General features: G+C 39.7%; 1 protein-coding gene across 6 annotated transcripts in view; it reads left to right on the top strand.

Moving 5' to 3' along the window:
- PFKFB1 (6-phosphofructo-2-kinase/fructose-2,6-biphosphatase 1) overlaps window positions 1-21175 on the top strand; it is a 136023-nt gene that overhangs the window by 74766 nt on the left and 40082 nt on the right. For all 6 annotated transcript variants that reach the window (XM_027963337.2, XM_015104880.3, XM_060407821.1 and 3 more), the window contains 4 exons: window positions 13376-13501; window positions 16910-17003; window positions 17814-17880; window positions 18705-18779. In XM_027963337.2, the coding sequence (XP_027819138.1) occupies window positions 13376-13501; window positions 16910-17003; window positions 17814-17880; window positions 18705-18779 (362 nt within the window). The remainder of the gene's footprint in view (window positions 1-13375; window positions 13502-16909; window positions 17004-17813; window positions 17881-18704; window positions 18780-21175) is intronic.

The raw sequence follows: 21175 nt of genomic DNA, 5'->3' as shown, positions 1-21175 counted from the left end.
AGAAAACGAAGATCATGGCATCTGGTCCCATATCACTTCATGGCAAACAGATGGGGAAACAGTGGAAACAGTGGCAGACTTTATGTTTTGGGGCTCCAAAATCACTGCAGATGGTGACTGCAGACATGAAACTAAAAGATCCTGACTCCTTGGAAGGAAAGTTATGACCAACCTCATGATCACGAAGTCGCTCAGTCATGTCCAACTCTTTGCAACCCCATGGACTGTAGCCTACCAGGCTCCTCCATCCCTAGGATTCTCCAGGCAGGAATACTGGAGTGGGTTGCCATTTCCTTCTCCAATCTAGATAGCATATTAAAAAACAAAGATATTACTTTGCCAACAAAGGTCCGTCCAGTCAAGGCTATGGTTTTTCCAGTGGTCATGTATGGATGTGACAGTTGGACTGTGAAGAAAGCTGAGTGCTGAAGAATTGATGCTTTTGAAGGATGGCATTGGAGAAGACTCTTGAGAGTCCCTTGGACTTCAAGGAGATCCAATCAGTCCATTCTAAAGATCAGTCCTGGGTGTTGTTTGAAAGGACTGATGCTAAAGCTGAAACTCCAATACTTTGCCCACCTCATGCGAAGAGTTGACTCATTGGGAGACTCTGACCCTGGGAGGGATTGGGGGAAGGAGGAGAAGGGGATGACAGGGGATGAGATGGCTGGATGGCATCACTGACTCGATGGACATGAGTTTGCGTGAACTCCAGGAGTTGGTGATGGACAGGGAGGCCTGGCGTGCTGAAATTCATGGGGTCGCAAAGTCGGACACGACTGAGCGACTGAACTGAAGTGAACTGAACTGAACTGATACTTATGTCTCTTTCCACTTAAACCTCCCTCCCACCTCCTATCCTATCCCACCCCTCTAGGTTGTCACAGAGCATGAGGTCTACCTCTCTTAGCCATATAGTAGATTCTCACTGGCTATCTATTTTACATATGGTAAAGTATATGTTTCAGTGCTACTCTATCAATTTGCCCCACTCTCTTCTTCACCCATTGTGTCCACAAGTCTGCTCTCTACATCTCCATCTCTATTGCTGCACTATGAATAGGTTTATCAGTACACTTTTTCTAGAATCCATATGTAGATAAGCATAAATATACGATATTGTTTTTCACTTTCTCATTTATTTTACTTTGTAAAATAGGCTCTAGGTTCATCCATCTCATTAGGACGAATTCAAATGTTTTCTTTTTCTATGGCTGAGTAATACTCTTTTGTGTATTAATAAAACAATTTCTTTATTCATTTGTCTGTCATTGAACACCCAGGTTGCCTCCGTGTCTTAGCTATTGTAAACACTGCTACCGTGAACATTGAGGATATATGTGTCTTTCTTAATTATGGTTTCCTCATAATGTATGCCCAATAGTGGAATTGTCAGGTCATCAGTTCAGTCAGTCACTCAGTCATGTCCAAATCTTTGTGTCCCTATGGACTGCAGCACACCAGCCTGTACATCACCAACTCCCGGAGCTTACCCAAACTCATATACGTCGAGTTGATGATGCCATCCTACCATCTCATCCTCTGTCCTCCCCTTCTCATCCTGCCTTCAATCTTTCTGAGCATCAGGGTCTTTTCAAATGATTCAGTTCTACGCAACAGGTGACTGAAGTTTTGGAGCTTCAGATTCAGCATCAGTCCTTCCAACGGATATTCAGGACTGATTTCCATTAGGATGGACTAGTTGCATCTCCTTGCTGTTCAAGTGACTCTCAAGAGTCTTCCCCAACACCACAGTTCAAAAGTATCAATTCTTTGGCTTTCAGCTTTCTTTATAGTCCAACTCTCACATCCATACATGACCACTGGAAAACCATAGCTTTGAATATACAGACCTTTGTCAGCAAATTAATGTCTCTGCTTTTAAATATGCTGTCTAGGTTGGTCATAGATTTTCTTCCAAGGAGTAAGCATCTTTTAATTTCATGGCTGCAGTCACCATCTGCAGTGATTTTGGAGCCCCCCAAAATAAAGTCTGTCAGTGTTTCCATTGTTTCCCCATCTATTTCCCATGAAGTCACGGAACCTAATGCCATGATCTTTGTTTTTTGAATGTTGAGTTTGAAGCCAGCTTTTTCACTCTCCTTTTTCACTTTTATCAAGAGGTTCTTCAGCTCTTCTTTGCTTTTTGCCATAGGAGTGGTGTCATCTGCATATCTGAGGTTATTAATATTTCTCCCAGCAATCTTGATTCCAGCTTGTGCTTCATCCAACTCAGCACTTGGGTTGATGTACTCTGCATGTAAGTTAAATAAGCAAGGTGACAATATACAGCCTTGACCTACTCCTTTCCCGATTTGGAACCAGTCTGTTGTTCCATGTCCAATTCTAACTGTTTCTCCTTGACCTACATACAGATTTCTCAGGAGGCAGGTCAGGTGGTCTGGTATTCCCATCTCTTTAAGAATTTTCCAGAGTTTGTTGTGATCCACACAGTCAATGGCTTTGGCATAACCAATAAATCAGAAGTAGATGTTTTTCTGGTATTCTCTTGCTTTTTTGATGATCCAGTAGATGTTGGCAATTTGATCTCTGGTTCCTCTGCCTCTTCTAAATCCAGCTTGGACATCTGGAAGTTCACATTCCATGTACTGTTGAAGCCTGGCTTGGAGAATTTTGAGCATTACTTTACTAGCGTGTGAGATGAGTACAACTGTGTGGTATTTTGAACATTCTTTGGCATTGCCTTTCTTTGGTATTGGAATGAAAACTGACCTTTTCCAGTTTTCTGCCCACTGTTGAGTTTTCCAAATTTTCTGGGTTAGATTTAGGGTTGTGAGGTCATATCGTAGCTTTATTCCTAGTTTTTTTTTTTTTTTAAAGAAATCTCCATACTGTTCTCCATAGTGGTTGAATCAATTTATATTCCTACTAACAGTGAAACAGGGCTCCATTTTCTCCATATTCTCTCCAGAATTTATTATTTGTAGATTTTTTGATCATTAACTATTCTGACCAGTTTCAGGTGGCACGTCATTGTAGTTTTGATTTGCATTTCTCTAGTGATGATCGATTTTGAGCATTTTTTGCGTGTTTATTAGTCATCTGAATGTCTTCTTTGGAGAAATGTCTGTTTAGCTCTCCAACCCATTTTTTTATTGGGTCGTTTTTCTGATATTTGCTGCATAAGCTGCTTGTATATTTTGGAGATTATTTCTTTGTCAGTTGCTGCATTTGCAGTTATTTTTCCTACCATTCTGAGGGCTGTCTTTTCACATATTTATGCTTTCCTTCACTATGCAAAATCTTCTAAGTTCAATCATGTCCCATTTGTTTATTTTGTTTTTATTTCCATTACTCTACAAGGTGGATCATAGAGGATCTGTATAATTTATGTCAAAAGTGTTCTGCCTATGATTTCCTCTGAGAGTTTTATACTTTCTGGTCTTACATTTAGGTCTTTAGTCTTTTTGAGATTATCTTTGTGTATAGTGTTAGGAAGTGTTCTAATTTCATTCTTTGACATGTAGCTGTCCAGTTTTCCCAGCACCACTTATTGAAGAAACTATTTTTTTCTCCATTATATATTCTTCCCTCTTTGTCAAAGAGAAGGTGTACATAAGTGTGTGGGCTTATCTCTGGGCTTTCTATCTTGTTCTGTTGGTTTATATTTCTGTTTTTATGCTAGTACCATACTGTCTTGATGGCTGTAGTATAGTCTAAATTCATGAATGTTGAGGCCCCTAGCTCTATTCTTTCTCAAGATTGCTCTGGCTGTTTGGAGTGTTTTGTGTTTCCATACAAATTGTGAAATTTTTTGTTCTCATTCTATTTTTAAAAATGCCATTAGTAATTTGATAAGGATTGCATTGATTCTGTAGACTGCTTTGGATAGTATAGTCATTTTCACAATATTGATTCATCTAATCTAGGAACCTGGACTATTTCTTCTGTTTATGGTGTCTTTCATTTCTTTCATTAGTGTCTTAGAGTTTACTTTTTTAAATTAAAATTTATTTTTTTTTAATTGAAGGATAATTGCTTCACAATATTGTGTTGCTTTCTGCCATACATCAAGATGAATCAGTCATCGGTATGTCCCTTCCCTCTTGAACGTCCCTCCCATCCCACTCCTCTAGGTTGCCACAGAGAACTGGGTTTGAGCTCCCTACCTCACACAGAGAATTTCCACTGGCTATCTAGTTTTACATATGGTAATGTATATGTTTCAATGCTACTCTTTCAATTTATCCTACACTCTCCTTCCCTTATTGTGTCCATAAGTCTGTTCTCTATGCCTGCATACTCATTGCTGCCCTTCAGATAGGTTCATCAATACAATTTTTCTTCACTCTATATACATACATTAGTATATGATTTTTTTCTTCTCTTTCTGACTTATATCACTCTGTATGAACCTATTGGCTCTAGATTCATCCATCTTATTAGAAGTGAGTCCAGTGTGTTCCATTTTATGGCTAAGTAATACTTCATTGTGTACATGTAGCAGTTTCTTTATCCATTCTTCTTTGACTGGACATCTAGGTTGCTTCCATGTTCTAGCTATTGTAAATAGTGCTGCAATGAACATTGAGGTACATGTGCCTTTTTCAATTATGGTTTCTTCAGGATATATGCCCAGTAGTGGGATTGTTGGGTCATATGGAAGTTTTATTCCTAGTTGTTTTTTTTTTTTTTTTCAGAAATCTCCACACTGTTCCCACAGTGGCTTTATCAATTTGCATCCCCAACAACAATTCAAGAAGTTACCTTTTCTCCACACCCTTTCCAGCATTTATTGTTTATAGATTTTTTTGATGATGGCCATTCTGACTGATGTGAAGTGATACCTCATTGTAGCTTTGATTTGCATTTCTCTAATAATGAGCAATATTGAGCATCTTTTCATGCCTCCTTTAGGGAAATATCTGTTTAGGCCTTCTGCTCACTTTTTGATTTTTTTTTTTTCTGGCATTGAGCTGAATGAGCTGCTTGTATATTTTGGAGATTTAATCCTTTCTTGGTTGTTTCATTTGCTATTATTTTTTGCCCATTCTGAGGGTTGTCTTTTGTTGTTTATGGTTTCCTTTGTAGTGCAAAAGCTTTTAAGTCAAGGCTGTATATTGTCACCCTGCCTATTTAACTTCTATGCAGAGTACATCATGAGAAACACTGGACTGGAAGAAACACAAGCTGGAATCAAGATTGCTGGGAGAAATATCAATAACTTCAGATATGCAGATGACATCACCCTTATGGCAGAAAGTGAAGAGGAGTGTGAAAAGTTGGCTTAAAGCTCAACATTCAGAAAACGAAGATCATGACATCCGGGACTTCATGGGAAATAGATGGGGAAATAGTGGAAACAGTGTCAGACTTTATTTTGGGGGCTCCAAAATCACTGCATATGGTGACTGCAGCCATGAAATTAAAAGACACTTACTCCTTGGAAGAAAAGTTATGACCAACCTAGATAGTATATTCAGAAGCAGAGACATTACTTTGACGACTAAGGTCCGTCTAGTCAAGGCTATGGTTTTTCCTGTGGTCATGTATGGATGTGAGAGTTGGACTGTGAAGAAGGCTGAGCGCTGAAGAATTGATGCTTTTGAACAGTGGTGTTGGAGAAGACTCTTGAGAGTCCCTTGGACTGCAAGGAGATCCAACCAGTCCATCCTGAAGGAGATCAACCCTGGGATTTCTTTGGAAGGAATGATGCTAAAGCTGAAACTCCAGTACTTTGGCCACCTCATGCGAAGAGTTGACTCATTGGAAAAGACTCTGATGCTGGGAGGGACTGGGGGCAGGAGGAGAAGGGGACGACCAAGGATGAGATGGCTGGATGGCATCATGGACTCGATGGACGTGAGTCTGAGTGAACTCCAGGAGATGGTGATGAACAGGGAGGCCTGGCATGCTGCGATTCATGGGGTCGCAAAGAGTCGGACATGACTGAATGACTGAACTGAACTATGTCCCATTTGTTTATTTTTGCTTTCATTTCCATTACTTTAGGAGGTGGGTCACTGAGGAACTTGATGTGATTTATTTTAAAGAGCGTTCTGCCTATGATTTCCTCTGAGAGTTTTATAGTTTCTGGTTTTACATTTAGGTCTTTAATCCATTTTGAGTTTATCTTTGCATATAGTGTTGCAATTTGGTATAACTTGATTCTTTTACATGTAGCTGTCCATCACCACTTATTGAAGAGACTACATTTTTTTTTAATTTTTATTTTTTTTAGTTTTTTATTTTTTAAATTTTAATATCTTTAATTCTTACATGCGTTCCCAAACATGAACCTCCCTCCCACCTCCCTCCCCATAACATCTCTCTGGGTCATCCCCATGCACCAGCCCCAAGCATGCTGCATCCTGCGTCAGACAAAGACTGGCTATTCAATTCTTACATGATAGTATACATGTTAGAATGTCATTCTCCCAAATCATGCCACCCTCTCCCTCTCCCTCTGAGTCCAGAAGTCCGTTATACACATCTGTGTCTCTTTCCCTGTCTTTCATACAGGGTCGTCATTGCCATCTTCCTAAATTCCATATATATGTGTTAGTATACTGTATTGGTGTTTTTCTTTCTGGCTTACTTCACTCTGTATAATCAGCTCCAGTTTCATCCATCTCATCAGAACTGATTCAAATGAATTCTTTTTAATGGCTGAGTAATACTCCATTGTGTATATGTACCACAGCTTTCTTATCCATTCATCTGCTGATGGACATCTAGGTTGTTTCCATGTCCTGGCTATTATAAACAGTGCTGCGATGAACATTGGGGTACATGTGTCTCTTTCAATTCTGGTTTCCTCGGTGTGTATGCCCAGCAGGGGGATTGCTGGGTCATAAGGTAGTTCTATTTGCAATTTTTTAAAGAATCTCCACACTGTTCTCCATAGTGGCTGTATTAGTTTGCATTCCCACCAACAGTGTAGGAGGGTTCCCTTTCTCCACACCCTCTCCAGCATTTATTGCTTGCAGATTTTTGGATCACAGCCATTCTGACTGGTGTGAAGTGGTACCTCATTATGGTTTCGATTTGCATTTCTCTAATAATGAATGATGTTGAGCATCTTTTCATGTGTTTGTTAGCCATCCGTATGTCTTCTTTGGAGAAATGTCTATTTAGTTCTTTGGCCCATTTTTTGATTGGGTCGTTTATTTTTCTGGAATTGAGCTGCATAAGTTGCTTGTATATTTTTGAGATTAGTTGTTTGTCAGTTGCTTCATTTGCTATTATTTTCTCCCATTCAGAAGGCTGTCTTTTCACCTTGCTTATATTTTCCTTTGTTGTGCAGAAGCTTTTAATTTTAATTAGATCCCATTTGTTTATTTTTGCTTTTATTTCCAGAATTCTGGGAGGTGGATCATGGAGGATCCTGCTGTGATTTATGTCGGAGAGTGTTTTGCCTATATTCTCCTCTAGGAGTTTTACAGTTTCTGATCTTACATTTAGATCTTTAATCCATTTTGAGTTTATTTTTATGTGCGGTGTTAGAAAGTGATCTAGTTTCATTATTTTACAAGTGGTTGACCAGGTTTCCCAGCACCACTTGTTAAAGAGATTGTCTTTACTCCATTGTATATTCTTGCCTCCTTTGTCAAAGATAAGGTGTCCATATGTGTGTGGATTTATCTCTGGGCTTTCTAATTTGTTCCATTGATCTATATGTCTGTCTTTGTGCCAGTACCATACTGTCTTGATGACTGTGGCTTTGTAGTAGAGCCTGAAGTCAGGCAAGTTGATTCCTCCAGTTCCATTCTTCTTTCTCAAGATTGCTTTGGCTATTCGAGGTTTTTTGTATTTCCATACAAATCTTGAAATTATTTGTTCTAGTTCTGTGAAAAATGTGGCTGGTAGCTTGATAGGGATTGCATTGAATTTGTAAATTGCTTTGGGTAGTATACTCATTTTCACTATATTGATTCTTCCAGTCCATGAACATGGTATATTTCTCCATCTATTAGTGTCCTCTTTGATTTCTTTCATCAGTGTTTTATAGTTTTCTATATATAGGTCTTTAGTTTCTTTAGGTAGATATATTCCTAAGTATTTTATTCTTTTCGTTGCAATGGTGAATGGAATTGTTTCCTTAATTTCTTTTTCTACTTTCTCATTATTCGTGTATAGGAATGCAAAGGATTTCTGTGTGTTGATTTTATATCCTGCAACTTTACTATATTCATTGATTAGCTCTAGTAATTTTCTGGTGGAGTCTTTAGGGTTTTCCATATAGAGGATCATGTCATCTGCAAACAGTGAGAGTTTTACTTCTTCTTTTCCAATTTGTGAAGAGACTACATTTTCTCCATTGTGTATTCTTGCCTCCTTTGTCAGAGATAAGGTGTTCATATGTTCATGGGTTTATCTCTGGGCTTTTTATCTTGTTCCATGGGTCTACATTTCTGCTTTTGTGCCAGCTCCATGCTGTTTTGATGACTATAGCTTTGTTGTATAGTCTTCAGTCAGGAAAGTTGATGCATCCAGCTCCATTTTTCGTTTTTAAGATTGCTTTTGCTATTCGTGGTCTATATATTTCCATACAAATTGTGAACTTTTTTGTTCTAGTTCTGTAAAAATATACCATCAATAGTTTGATCAGGATTGCACTGATTCTGTAGATTGCTTTGGGTAACATAGTCATTTTCACAATATTGATTCTTCCAATCCAGGAACACAGTATATCTCTCCATCTGTTTGTGTCATCTTTGATTTCTTTCATCAGTGTTTTATAGTTTTCTGCATACAGGTCTTTCATATCCTCAGGTAGGTTTATTCCTAGGTATTTTGTTCTTTTTTTTTTTTTGCAATGGTGAATGCAACTGTTTCTTTAATTTCTCTTTCTTATTTTTCATTGTTAGTGTAAAGAATGCTATGGATTTCTGTGTAATAATTTTATATCCTACAACTTTCCTATACTCACTGATTAGATTTAGTAATTTTCTGGTGGCATATTTGCATGGTGTATCTTTTACCAGGCTGTTACTTCTAGCCTACCTTTATTTTGAGGGGACTTCCCAGGTGGCATTAGTGGTAAAGAACCTGCCTTACCTATGTAGGAGACATAAGAGATGCAGGTTTGATCCCTGGGTCTGGAAAATCCCTTAGAGGAGGATATGACAATTCACTCTGGTATTTTTGCCTGGAGAATCCCATGGGCAGAGGAGCCTGGTGCACTACCATCCATAGGATCACAAAGAGTCAGATATGACTGAAACAGCTTAACACATAACACACACATCATGTCATCTGCTAGTGGTGACAGTTTTATTTCTTTTTTTACAACCTACATTCCTTTTTTTTTCTTTTCTTTCATTTCTGTGGCTAGGACTTCCAAAAACATGTTGAATTGTAGTGGCAAGAATGGGCACCCTTGTCTTGCTCCTGATCTTAGAGGAAATGGTTTCAGTTTTTCGCCATTAGGGATAATGTTTGCTGTGGGTTTGTCACATATAGCCTTTATGATGTTGAGATATTTTCCTTCTATGCCTATTTTCTGGAGAGTGTTTTTAATCATAAGTGGATGTTGAATTTTGCAAAAGCTTTTTCTGCATCTATTGAGATGATCATGTTTTTTATCTTTCAATTTGTTAATACGGTATATCAGATTAATTAATTTGCATATACTGAAGAATTCTTGCATCCCTGGGATACTGCTGCTAAGTCACTTCAGTCGTGTCCGACTCTGTGTGACCCCATAGACGGCAGCCCACCAGGCTCCGCCATCCCTGGGATTCTCCAGGCAAGAACACTGGAGTGGATTGCCATTTCCTTCTCTAATCCCTGGGATAAAGCCCACTTAATCATGATGTATGATCTTTTTAATGTGCTGTTGGATTCTCTTTGCTAGAATTTTGTTGAAGATTTTTCCATCTATGTTCATCAGTGATATTGACCTCTTATTTTCTTTTTTTGTAGCATTTTTGTCTGGTTTTGGTATCAGGGTGATAGTGGCCTCATAGAATTAGTTCAAGAGTTTTCTTTCCTCTACAATTTTCTGGAAAATTTGAGGAAGATACATGTTAGCTCTTCTCTGAAATTTTGGTAGAATTAGCCTGTGAAGCCATCTGGCCCTGGGCTTTTGTTTGTTAGAAGATTTTTTATTGCCATTTTGATTTCTGTGCTTGTGATTAGTCTATGTTTTCTATTTCTTCCTGGATCAGTTTTGGAGGTCATATTTTTATAAGAATTTGTCCATTTCTTCAAGTTTGTCCATTTTATTGGCATATAGTTGCTCATAGTAGTCTCTTATGATCTTTTGTATTTCTACATTGTCTGCTGTAACTTCCTTTTCATTTCTGATTTTATTGATTTGAGTCTTCTCCCTTTTCTCTTGATGAGTCTGGCTAATGATCTTTAATTTTGTTTATCATCTCAAAGAACCAGCTTGTAGTTTTATTGATCTTTGCTATTGTCTACATTTCTTTTTCATTTATTTTTGCTTTGATCTTTACAATTTCTTTACTTCTACTAACTTTGGCTTTTTTTTTCTTTTTCAGGTTGCTTTAGGTGTAGGGTTAGGTTGTTTATTTGATGTTTCTCTTGTTTCTTGAAGTAGGCTTGTATTGCTATAAACTTCCCTCTTAGCACTGCTTTTCCTTCATCCCATTGGTTTTGACTTGTGTTTTCATCATCATTTGCTTCCAAGCATTTTTTATTTCTTCTTTAATTTATTCAGTGACCTCTCATTTATTCAGAAGTGTATTGTTTAACCTCCTAGTATTTGTGTTTTTAATAGTTTTTCCTGTAGTTGATGTCAAATCTCATAATGCTGTGGTCAAAAAAGATGCTTGAAATGATTTCAACTTTTAAAAATATGTTGCAGCTTGTTTTATGACCCAAGATGTGATATATCCTGAAGAATTTTCCATGTGTATGTTAGAAAAAATGAAATCTATTGTTTTTGGAAGAAATGCCCTGTAGATATCAATTAGATCTAATTGGTCCAATGTATCATTTAAAGTTTGTGTTTTCTTATTAATTTTCTGTCTGGATCATCTGTCCATTGGTGTGAGTAAAGTGTTAAAGTCCCCCATTATTATTGTGTTACTGTTGATTTCCCCTTTAATAGTTTCTGCTATTTGCCTTATGTATTGTGGTGCTCCTATGTTTAGTGTATATAAATGTATAATTGTTTTATCTTCCTCTTGGATTAATCCCTTGATCATTATATAGTGTCCTTTCTTGTCTCTTATAGCAGTCTTTTTTTAAAGTCTATTTTATCTGATATGAATATTTCTACTCCCACTTTCTTTTGATTTCCATTTGCATGGGTCTCTTGTAGATAGAATATACAGGAGTCTTGCTTTTGTATCCATTCAGCCAATCTATGTCTTTTGGTTGGAGCATTTATTCCATTTACAAAAGGTAATTATTGATATGTATGATCCTATTACCATTTGCTTTGTTGTTTTTGGATTTGCTTTTACAGGTTTTTTTCTTTCTCTTATGTTTCCTGTCTAGGGAAGTTCCTTTAGCATTTGCTGTAAAAGTGGTTTGGTGGTGCTGTATTCTCTTAACTTCTGCTTGTCTGGAAAATTTTTGATTTCTCCTTCACATCTCAATGAGATCCTTGCTGGATGGAGTAATCTTGGTTGTAGGTTTTCCTCCTTTCATCACTTTAAGTATACCCTGCCACTCTCTTCTGGCCTGCAGAATTTCTGTTGAAAGATGAGCTGTTAGCTTTATGGAAATCCCGTTGTATGTTATTTGTTGCTTTTCCCTTGCTACTTTTAATATCTGTTCTTCTTAATTTTCATTGGCTTAATTAATATGTGTCTTGGCATGTTTCTCCTTGGGTTTACCCTTATGGGACTCTCTGGGCTTCTTGACTTGAGTGGCTATTTCTTTTCCCATGTTAGGGAAGTTTTTTTACTATAATCTTCTCAAATATTTTTCCATACCCTTTCTTTTACTCTTCTTCTTCTGCGACCCCTATAATTCCAATGTTGGTTCACTTAATGTTGTCCCAGAGTTCTGTGAGACTGTTCTTATTTCTTTTGATCCTTTTTTCTTTACTCTGCTCTACTTCACTTATTTCCACCACTCTATCTTCCAGCTCATTCACTCTCAGTTATTCTGCTATTGTTTCCCTCTAGTGTATTATTAATCTGTTATTGTGTAGTTCATTGCTTATTTTCTAATCTTTATTTCTTCTAAATTCTTGTTAAACATTTCTTCTTTTTGATCCATGCCTCCAGTCTATTTATCTGTGCCTCCATTTTATTTCCAAAGTTTTGGATCATCTCTACAATCATTACTATGAATTCTTGTTCACATAGACTGCCTATTTCCTCTTCATTTGTTTTGTCTTGGGTGTTTTTACCATGTTCCTTCAACTGTTGCATATTTCTCTGTCTTTTCATTTTGTTTAATTTACTGTGCTTGGAGTCACCCTTCTACAGGCTAGAAGGTCTTAGTTGTTACTCATTTTCAAGTCTGCCCCCACTCGGGTGGGTTTGGAACAGTGCCTTATGAAGGTTTCCCATTGGGGAGCTTGTGTCTGTGTTCTGGCGAATGGAGCTGGATCTTGACTTTCTGAAGGACAGTGCCATGTCCAATAAAGTGTTCTGGGATGTTAGTGGGCTTGGCATGACTTTGGGAAACCTGTCTGCTAATGGGCAGGGTTGAGTTCCTATTTTGCTGAAGGTTTGGCATGAAGTGTCTGGCACTGGAGCTTGCTGGCCTTTGAGTGTGTCTTGGTCTTAGTGCTGAGATGGAGGCTTTGGGGAGAGCTCTCATTGATTAATGTTCCATGGGTTTGGGAGTTCTCTGGTGATCCAAAGTCCTGGGCTTGGATCTCCCACCTCTAGAGTTTGGCCCCAACCCCTTACTGTAGCAGGAAGATTTCACAGGCCACACAGCATAGAAGACAAAACCCCAAGACTAATGGCGAAAGCAACACAAACAGCCCAGAACACTCAAAGAAATTCACACACTCATTCTGAGGAGACTAACTTCCCTTTTTGGAAGTGTAGGGTCTTCTGTCAGTGTTCAGAAGGTATTCTGTAGGAGTTATCCCATATGCAGATGGATTTTTAATACATTTGTTGGGAGGAAGTTGATCTCCCTGTCTAACTCCTCCACCACCTTGAAAGTCCTCAGGAATCTAGCTGTAACTTCTTATGTTTATATGTTATTCAGTAGTATCTGTAAAAGATAAGCAAATTCCTGGGCCCTGTTTCTCCCTGCAGATGCCTGCATCTACATATTTGGGGTTAGCATTTTGCACTGCAATCTCAGTTTGCTCATGGATTCAATGAAGATAAGTTTCCATTTTCTAGGGTTTTTTTTCCTTGTTATTTAATGGTTGGAGAGAGGCCCTTTTAAATTTTACATCTCTGTGATGATAACTTAATATCATATGAATCTGAGGATAAGATTTGAAGCTCTGTTTGTCTTCCAGCATCCATACCACAGTTTACAAATTCCCCCACGATGGTGATCATGGTGGGTTTACCAGCTCGAGGAAAGACCTACATCTCAACAAAGCTCACACGCTACCTCAACTGGATAGGAACACCAACTAAAGGTATGTCTCTGAAACCCTTTGTTCTACAACCCTCTATAGAACACTGATGGAGTATAGAGTAAGGTAGCTAACCTCAAAAGAGCAAAGCCAGTAGGACAGGAATGTCTCAAACCACTATTAATAGTACTAAGACTATTGCTAGTATTATTACTGCTGCTACTGCTACTACTACTACTACTACTACTATGACTGCTACTACTATTTCTACTACTGCTACTACTACCTTCATAAATTTTACAATTTCTTAAGTACATACCCAGTGCTAAATCTTATGCTAGGGGCTAAGTATAGGAAAATCAATAAGATTAAACATCTGTTTCAGAGAAGGTCTATTTTGGAAGACCTCAAAATCACCCTATCAATAACATATTACTCTTATTACCATTTTTATTAATATTATATCAATAATGCTACTCTATTAGCATTACCATTTCTTTACAACCTTAAGGTTTCCTTCAGAACGTAGGGATGTATGGAGTAAAGCATGTTGAAACCCCAGCCTGGAGGCCCCCACAAGCTCTTCAGTATAGCAGGCACTTTAGCTCACCTCTCCAGTGCAGAAAGCGTCCTGTCTCCAAGCCTCTCCTTAGGTCTGTGCCTTGCTTCTCCCCATCCCCAGCTGGAAGTGACCCTGCCTCTTTCCACTTCAAGAGGTGTCTCCTTCACAGCCTGTCAGTCTCCTCCCACACTCCCTGCTTCCAGCTTTCCTTTCTCCCCATGTGATCTCTTTTCTGCTTACTACCTCTTATTCAGCAATCATTCTCTTCTATTCTCTTTTTGGTTTCTCTATCCCCACCCCGTATCTCCATTCCTATTTGACTCCTCTGTTCTCCCTAGGACCATGCTTCTCTGGGCTCCCACACCAATGCTTTCTACAGCCTCCTCTATGCCAACACTAATTACATAGTGTGTTGTGTGTCTGGGTCTCTCGCCCCAGGAGCTGCTCTGGGGTAAGAGATTAGAGCTTATTCATTTCAGTTGCTCAAGTAGGACAAAATTAAGACATTTAGAGGCTCTAAACGCTAAGAGTTAGGGTGCCCCTGCATCATATGTAATTCAGATAAAATCAGTAAATGTAACAACGTCTACCTATTTTTTAAATTTATCCCCTAATGACTATATTAATGATTTTAATGCATATCCACTAAGCTGAAAACTTTTACTGGGCTGTGTCTTTACTGGTACACTAAGCAAGTGCTTAGCCTGTCTCTCTTGTGGAATGGAGCACTACTCACCAGTGCAGAAAAAGTTCTTCTCAGGCATTCATTTGCTCAGTCACTAATTATTTGTTGAGCACAGTTGTGTCAAGGCCCTTGTTGGATGTTGGGCAAAGAAAAACAAGTAAGATAGGACCCCTGCCCTCAAAGAACTCACATCTATTCTTAAGCTCTAAAATACCCATGTGGGAGGGACTAGTATTATCATCATCCCACAGTTGATGAAACTAATGCCCAAGAGTTGATGCATCTTGTCTGAAGGCACGTGGTCACCATGTGATGGAACACATCACATGTATGTAACATCAACCAGGGTGATGGAACACAAGGTGATGGAACCAAGATACGAACCCACATCTGGTTGATTCCAAAGCCTAACACTCACTGTGTCTGACTCTGACACTCACTGTCTGATACTTGGCACTACTGATGGAAAGAGGAGAGAATCCACATTGGAACTGTACCCCTCTCCATGTTTTTCCTCTCATTTCTCTTGACCATCCCAACACCCTATCTGCCCCCTTCCCTCCCTCTCTCCAGTCTTCTCCTCTCCTTCTCCCATTTCTTCTTTCCCTTCATTTACTTTCTGTTTCTCTCATTCACTGGTGAGTTTCCTACTGGTCCTCCATGTGCCAAAACCCATACTATGCACTGGACATGCAAAACTAGATGAGATTCACACCCCATCCTTGAAGATTTCTCCATTTGACTAGGGTGCATAAGAATGCAACATGTCACTGAAGAATCCCAGAGCAGGGTACTGAGGGTCTCACAGAGGAAATCACCACCTAGAAGGCAGTGAAATCTTCCATATATGGTATATTTGAGCTGGGAGGTATGGTATATTCCTCCTGTGGGAGGAATAGGACATTGGCAGAAGAGAAGGGGAGAAGGAATAGTTCTTGTATGACTGCAGGCTCTGAAGAGCCTCTGCTGAGTGTAGGGGCACATGTGATGGTGGCAGATGGGTCTCTGCTCCTATGCACCTCCTTCCCATCTGCTCCACTCACACAGAGACCCTCAGAGTCATGTTTCAAACACATAGCTGCCCATATCTGTAGCTACCAAAGGTTCCCTTGACTGGCAGGTTTAGATCCAAGCCCGTTAGCCTATCATTTGTTCAAGGCCCTTCATGATTGGCCTCTGCCAAGCTCACATGCCTCAGTCACAATTGGATGACTCATGTCCTGCATTCTGCCAATGCCACACACTTGCTCAAACTGTTCCTCTACCTGGAATATCTTTGTTCCCCTCTCCCACACACCATGCCTGCCTATTAAAGGTCTGCCTTCCTATAAAGACTGGTACAAATGCTGCTTTCTCCAAAATAAGCTTCTGAGACTACTCTAAGTTTAGTTAGTCTTTCCTTCCCCCTTACTCTTTTGCATGACTCTGTCATATCACTTAATAAACTGGGTGAGAGCTCTCTGTTTCCTGGTTTACTCTATGTCCTGCCTTCTGCATGGTGAGCTTCTTGTGGATCCATCATGCAGATCTGGTTCATCTCTGAGACTCCAGAACTCATGTCCTGATTTACAAAGTAGACATGAGAAAGTATTTGTTGGATGAATGAATGAAATAGTACATTACCTCTTTGCCTATTATCCCCTTGTTCCCCCTTTCCCTCTTTCCTCTCTGGTTTATCACCACTACAAATGAGAAAGTATGGCTTAAAAAGTCCAACATATCTAGGTTCTCTATACTGATGCATAAAGTATGATAACATTGGACTAGGTATCAGAAGGCCAAGTCTAGTTATGCCCCCAGCTTGCTCAATGTTTGACCCTTGGTTTACTCCCAGGATCCCAGTTTCTTTATCTTTCCAATGGAGTGGGACATTAAAAGTTTTGTAGTTTATGATAAAATGAAATAGTGGAAAGATCACCAGCTTTGGAACCAAACAGACCTTTGTTTGAATCCCAGCTCTCCACTTACAATGAGAGTTACTTCCTTTCTCTGAAATTTCGTTTTCTCATTTATAAAATGGGAATAGCGATTCCTACTTTTTAAGGTTGTTGTGAGGAGTAAGTGAGCTGGACGCCATAATTTGAGGCTTTGTATACATATTATATAATTAGAAACTTTACCTTCTTTTACCTCTGAGATCCCTCCCAGAAAGGACTTTTTTTTTTTTTTTTTTTTTTGCCACTGAGATCTTCCCAACCACTTCACCAGGGCTTCCTGCTTTCAGTGTTTAATTTAGGTCAATATCGACGAGAGGCAGTGAGCTACAAGAACTACGAATTCTTTCTTCCCGACAACATGGAGGCCCTACTTATCAGGAAGTGAGTACCTAACATTTTAAAGACCTTTGCTGTCCCCTGGCTGAAGGAGGCCTCTATTCAGTTAATAGTGGAGTACAGCAGAGCAATTTGGGTTAGTAAGGAAACTAGTTAAGACAATCCTTACACTATTTTAACTGAAACCTATTTCTGGTCATATCCATCCCCTGCTTAAGAACTTTTAACAGTTTCTTATTTCTGACAGGAAAGAGTGGAAATTTAGTCTAGCATTTAAAATAAGAGTCTCAGTAATTTGGCCCACTCTGATCTCATCCATTCAACCTCGAGGTGTTTGTCTTCTACAAGACTCTGAACGCTTTCAGAACAGAGCCTGAGTCTCATTTATTGATCTATATTCTCATAATGGAACCCAACAAAGAGTAATCACTAAACAGATTTTTGTCAAAAGTGTAAATACATTTCCATCATGTTACCTGTGTTTGTCCTGTTATATGTGCCAGGAATGCCTTCTACTTTACAGACTATGTATCCAGGCTCTTCGTGGGTTCAAGACCCAGTTCAGTTTAAGCACTATTAGTTCAAGGTTTAGAGCCCTTGATAGTATGGCTCGGTCATTAGTTTACTTTTCCTGGGTATGTTATGCCCCTAAGATGTCTACACAGAGCCATTTTCAACTGTGTGACTTCTCTGTGCTTGTTATAATTCTTAGAACATAGAACACCCTTTGTAGATATTCAACAGATGAATAATTTAATGTATGACATTTGAGATATAGTGTATAAGATAATGCAGAATAGAGAGGAATCCATCTTTGGTATAGTAGCTGTCTGTTTCTTTCTTCATCTTTTTCAGGCAGTGTGCCTTAGCAGCCCTGAAAGATGTTCATAGCTATCTCAGCCATGAGGAAGGTCGTGTTGCAGTAAGGAAATTTGCTTTTTCTCTTGGGTTTCTGTTGGGATGGAGAAGAGCTAATATATGCTGAGTGTTTATTATGTTCTATACATTATTCTAAGCACTTTGCATGTATTAATTTAATTCCACCCTTCCCCACAAGATAAAAATATTTTTTACTATACTCCATTTTATACCCCAGAAAAATGTAGTGCAGAAAGACCAAATAGTTAAATATTTTCCCAAAGAGTAGGCCAGAACTGGAGTACAGGTTGTATAGCTCCAGAATCTATACTCCTAATCAATAGAGTCTACCACTCTATCCCCAAGAATTCAACAGGACTACACTAGAATCTGACTGCAATAGAAACATTTTTAAGTTCTAGAGATTTACCTAAACACCTAGTCAATTTAATCTCATAAATCTCTGACATAGGATTTGGAAATTCTAAAAGGGCTTCAAAGAACTCCAAAGTGATAGGGAGGGAAGAAGCTTCACCTAGGAGCTGAGAAAATCAGTTTCAACTCTGCTTTGTCAGTAAGTCTCAGTGGCCTTGGATAAAAGAAACCCTTCTTCTAAGTCTCAGCTATTTTACCCGTAAAATTGGCCTAATAGAATTCCACAGTTTTCCTCTGGCCTTTTTGTGATTACAGAGTCTGCTACATCTCTGGGAAGAAGCAAGGGCTCAATGAATGCTTGAGAAATTGATATAAGTCATTTCAAATCCTTCAAAACCCTGGCCAAGTTTTATCTCCTCCTTGAAACCATTTGCTTAGCATAGGGATGGTCAAAGAGTAGGCATTCTATCAGAACTAGATTTAAGGCAAACCAATCTCATCGTGTGCCTCTAGGTTTTTGATGCCACCAACACTACCAGAGAACGACGGTCACTGATTCTGCAGTTTGCTAAAGAACATGGTTACAAGGTAGAGTAACTCTTCAACTCTTATCTAGAGCCTACTCATCTATGAGCAAACCCCAAAGAAAGCCAAACCAGGGAACAGAGATGCCAAATCAGCTACCATAGGCTCAGCATTTTAATTGAGTTATACGGCTCTCCAGATCACAGTTAGAAACAGAAAAACAGAACAGAACAGGAAAGAAGGGATGCCACATAGGGCAATGGAAGATAATTACTGAGAAGCTGACACTGGTGGATGGGTATGAGGAAGGAGGAGATGGAATCACTACAATTTAGGGCCAATCTGCCTCATAAAACTCAGAATCCTAAAAGCACCACTATATGAAATTACATTGTTGCAAATGCCTGTAACACTGAGTAAATTCCACAAAACAACTTCTGAATGCCAGCAGAGGACATCAGGCACCCATCAAAGCAGCCCATTGTCTTTGAAAGGGGGTAGGAAAAAATATAAAAGACAAAAAGAGAGACAAAAGAGGTAGGGACGGAGCTCTGTCCTGGAAAGGGAGTCAAAAAAGAGACGTTTCCAAACACCAGGAAACACTCTCACTGCCGAGTCTGTGCCAAGCCTTGGAACCACAGAGGGCAACATAATCAGGAGGAAAAATAAATAAATAATTAAAACCCACAGATTACGTGCCCAATGGTAACTCCCCCAGTGGAGAAGCAGCGCAGATGCCTGCATCCGCCACAAGCAAGTGAGGGCTGCGCAGGGAGGTGCGGGCTGCATTGCTTAGAGTAAGGACCGGGCCTGAATGCCCCGAGGGCAATCTGAGTGAACTAACTTGGGCTAGCAAACCAGACCGTGGGATAACTACCATGCAAAAAACCCTAACCTAAGACACCGTCAGGCCCCCTCACAGAACAAAGGACTGAGCAGAGCTAGCCGGCTGCAGGCAGGCCCATCCCCCTCTGTTGACAGGCAGGCGAGGGCAGCCAGAGCCAGAAGAGGGCAATCACGGCCCCAGAGGGGCATCATCTACCAAACTACAAGCAGGCTTCATTGCTAACCAAGACTTCTTGGGATTCTGAACGGTCAACATCCGCCTGAGAAGGTGTGCTGGTTGTACACCCAGAAAACCGAGAGGCAGGGACGAGGGAGACGATAAGTCACAGTGACCATGCTCTCCAAACACCTGATCACCTGGCTGCTCGGACCTCGGAAGGGCCCAAAATGTAGGCCCAACAGAGTATGCACCTTTGAGGAGTACCCAAGTACCTTAACCTGAGCGGCTTAGACCTGGGAAGGGCATACAATCCAGGGCCAGCCTCAGACAGTTCCCAGCAGAGCAACCTAAAGCCTAAGCAGTGTAGACAGGGAAAGCACACACACCATGAGCGGGGGCAAACCCAGTGTGGCTGAGACACTGCGAGCACATGCCAGTGTTATTTGTTTGCAGCATCCCTCCCTCCCCACAGCATGACTGAACAAGTGAGCCTAAAAGAGTGTCCACCACCGCCCCCTTGTGCCAGGGTGGAAATTAGACACTGAAAAGACCAGTGAACAGAAGAAGCTAAAACAGAGGGAACCTCCTTGGAAGTGACAGGTGCAATAGATTAAAACCCTGCAGTTAGTACCAACCACATAGGAAGGGGCCTATAGATCTTGAGAAATATAAGCCAGATCAAGGAACTATCCAAAAATGAACTGACCCCACATTGCCCACAACACCACCAGAGAAAGTCCTAGATATATTTTTACTATCATTCTTTAATTTAAATTCTTTTATTTTTAAGTCCTCTATTGCTCCTTTAATTTTCATTTTATAACCTACTATTACTTTTCTTTTTTTAATTTTTATTTTTACTTTATTTTACTTTACAATACTGTATTGGTTTTGCCATACATTGACATGAATCCACCACGGGTGTACATGCGTTCCCAAACATGAACCTCCCTCCCACCTCCCTCCCCATAATATCTCTCTGGGTCATCCCCGTGCACCAGCCCCAAGCATGCTGTATCCTGCATCAGACATAGACTGGCAATTTGATTCTTACATGATAGTATACATGTTTCAATGACATTCTCCCAAATCATCCCACCCTCTCCCTCTCCCTCTGAGTCCAAAAGTCCGCTATACACATCTGTGTCTTTTTTCCTGTCTTGCATACAGGGTCATCATTGCCATCTTTCTAAATTCCAAATATATGTGTTAGTATACTGTATTGGTGTTTTTCTTTCTGGCTTACTTCACTCTGTATAACAGACTCCAGTTTCATCCATCTCCTTAGAACTGACTCAAATGTATTCTTTTTAACGGCTGAGTAATACTCCATTGTGTATATGTACCACAGCTTTCTTATCCATTCATCTGCTGATGGACATCTACGTTGTTTCCATGTCCTAGCTATTATAAACAGTGCTGCGATGAACATTGGGGTACATGTGTCTCTTTC

This window comes from Ovis aries, chromosome X (assembly GCF_016772045.2).
Source record: "Ovis aries strain OAR_USU_Benz2616 breed Rambouillet chromosome X, ARS-UI_Ramb_v3.0, whole genome shotgun sequence".
Classification (NCBI taxonomy): Eukaryota; Metazoa; Chordata; class Mammalia; order Artiodactyla; family Bovidae; genus Ovis; species Ovis aries.
The sequence above is the reverse complement of the archived record's forward strand: the minus strand, read 5'-3'. Positions and strand labels throughout refer to the sequence as shown.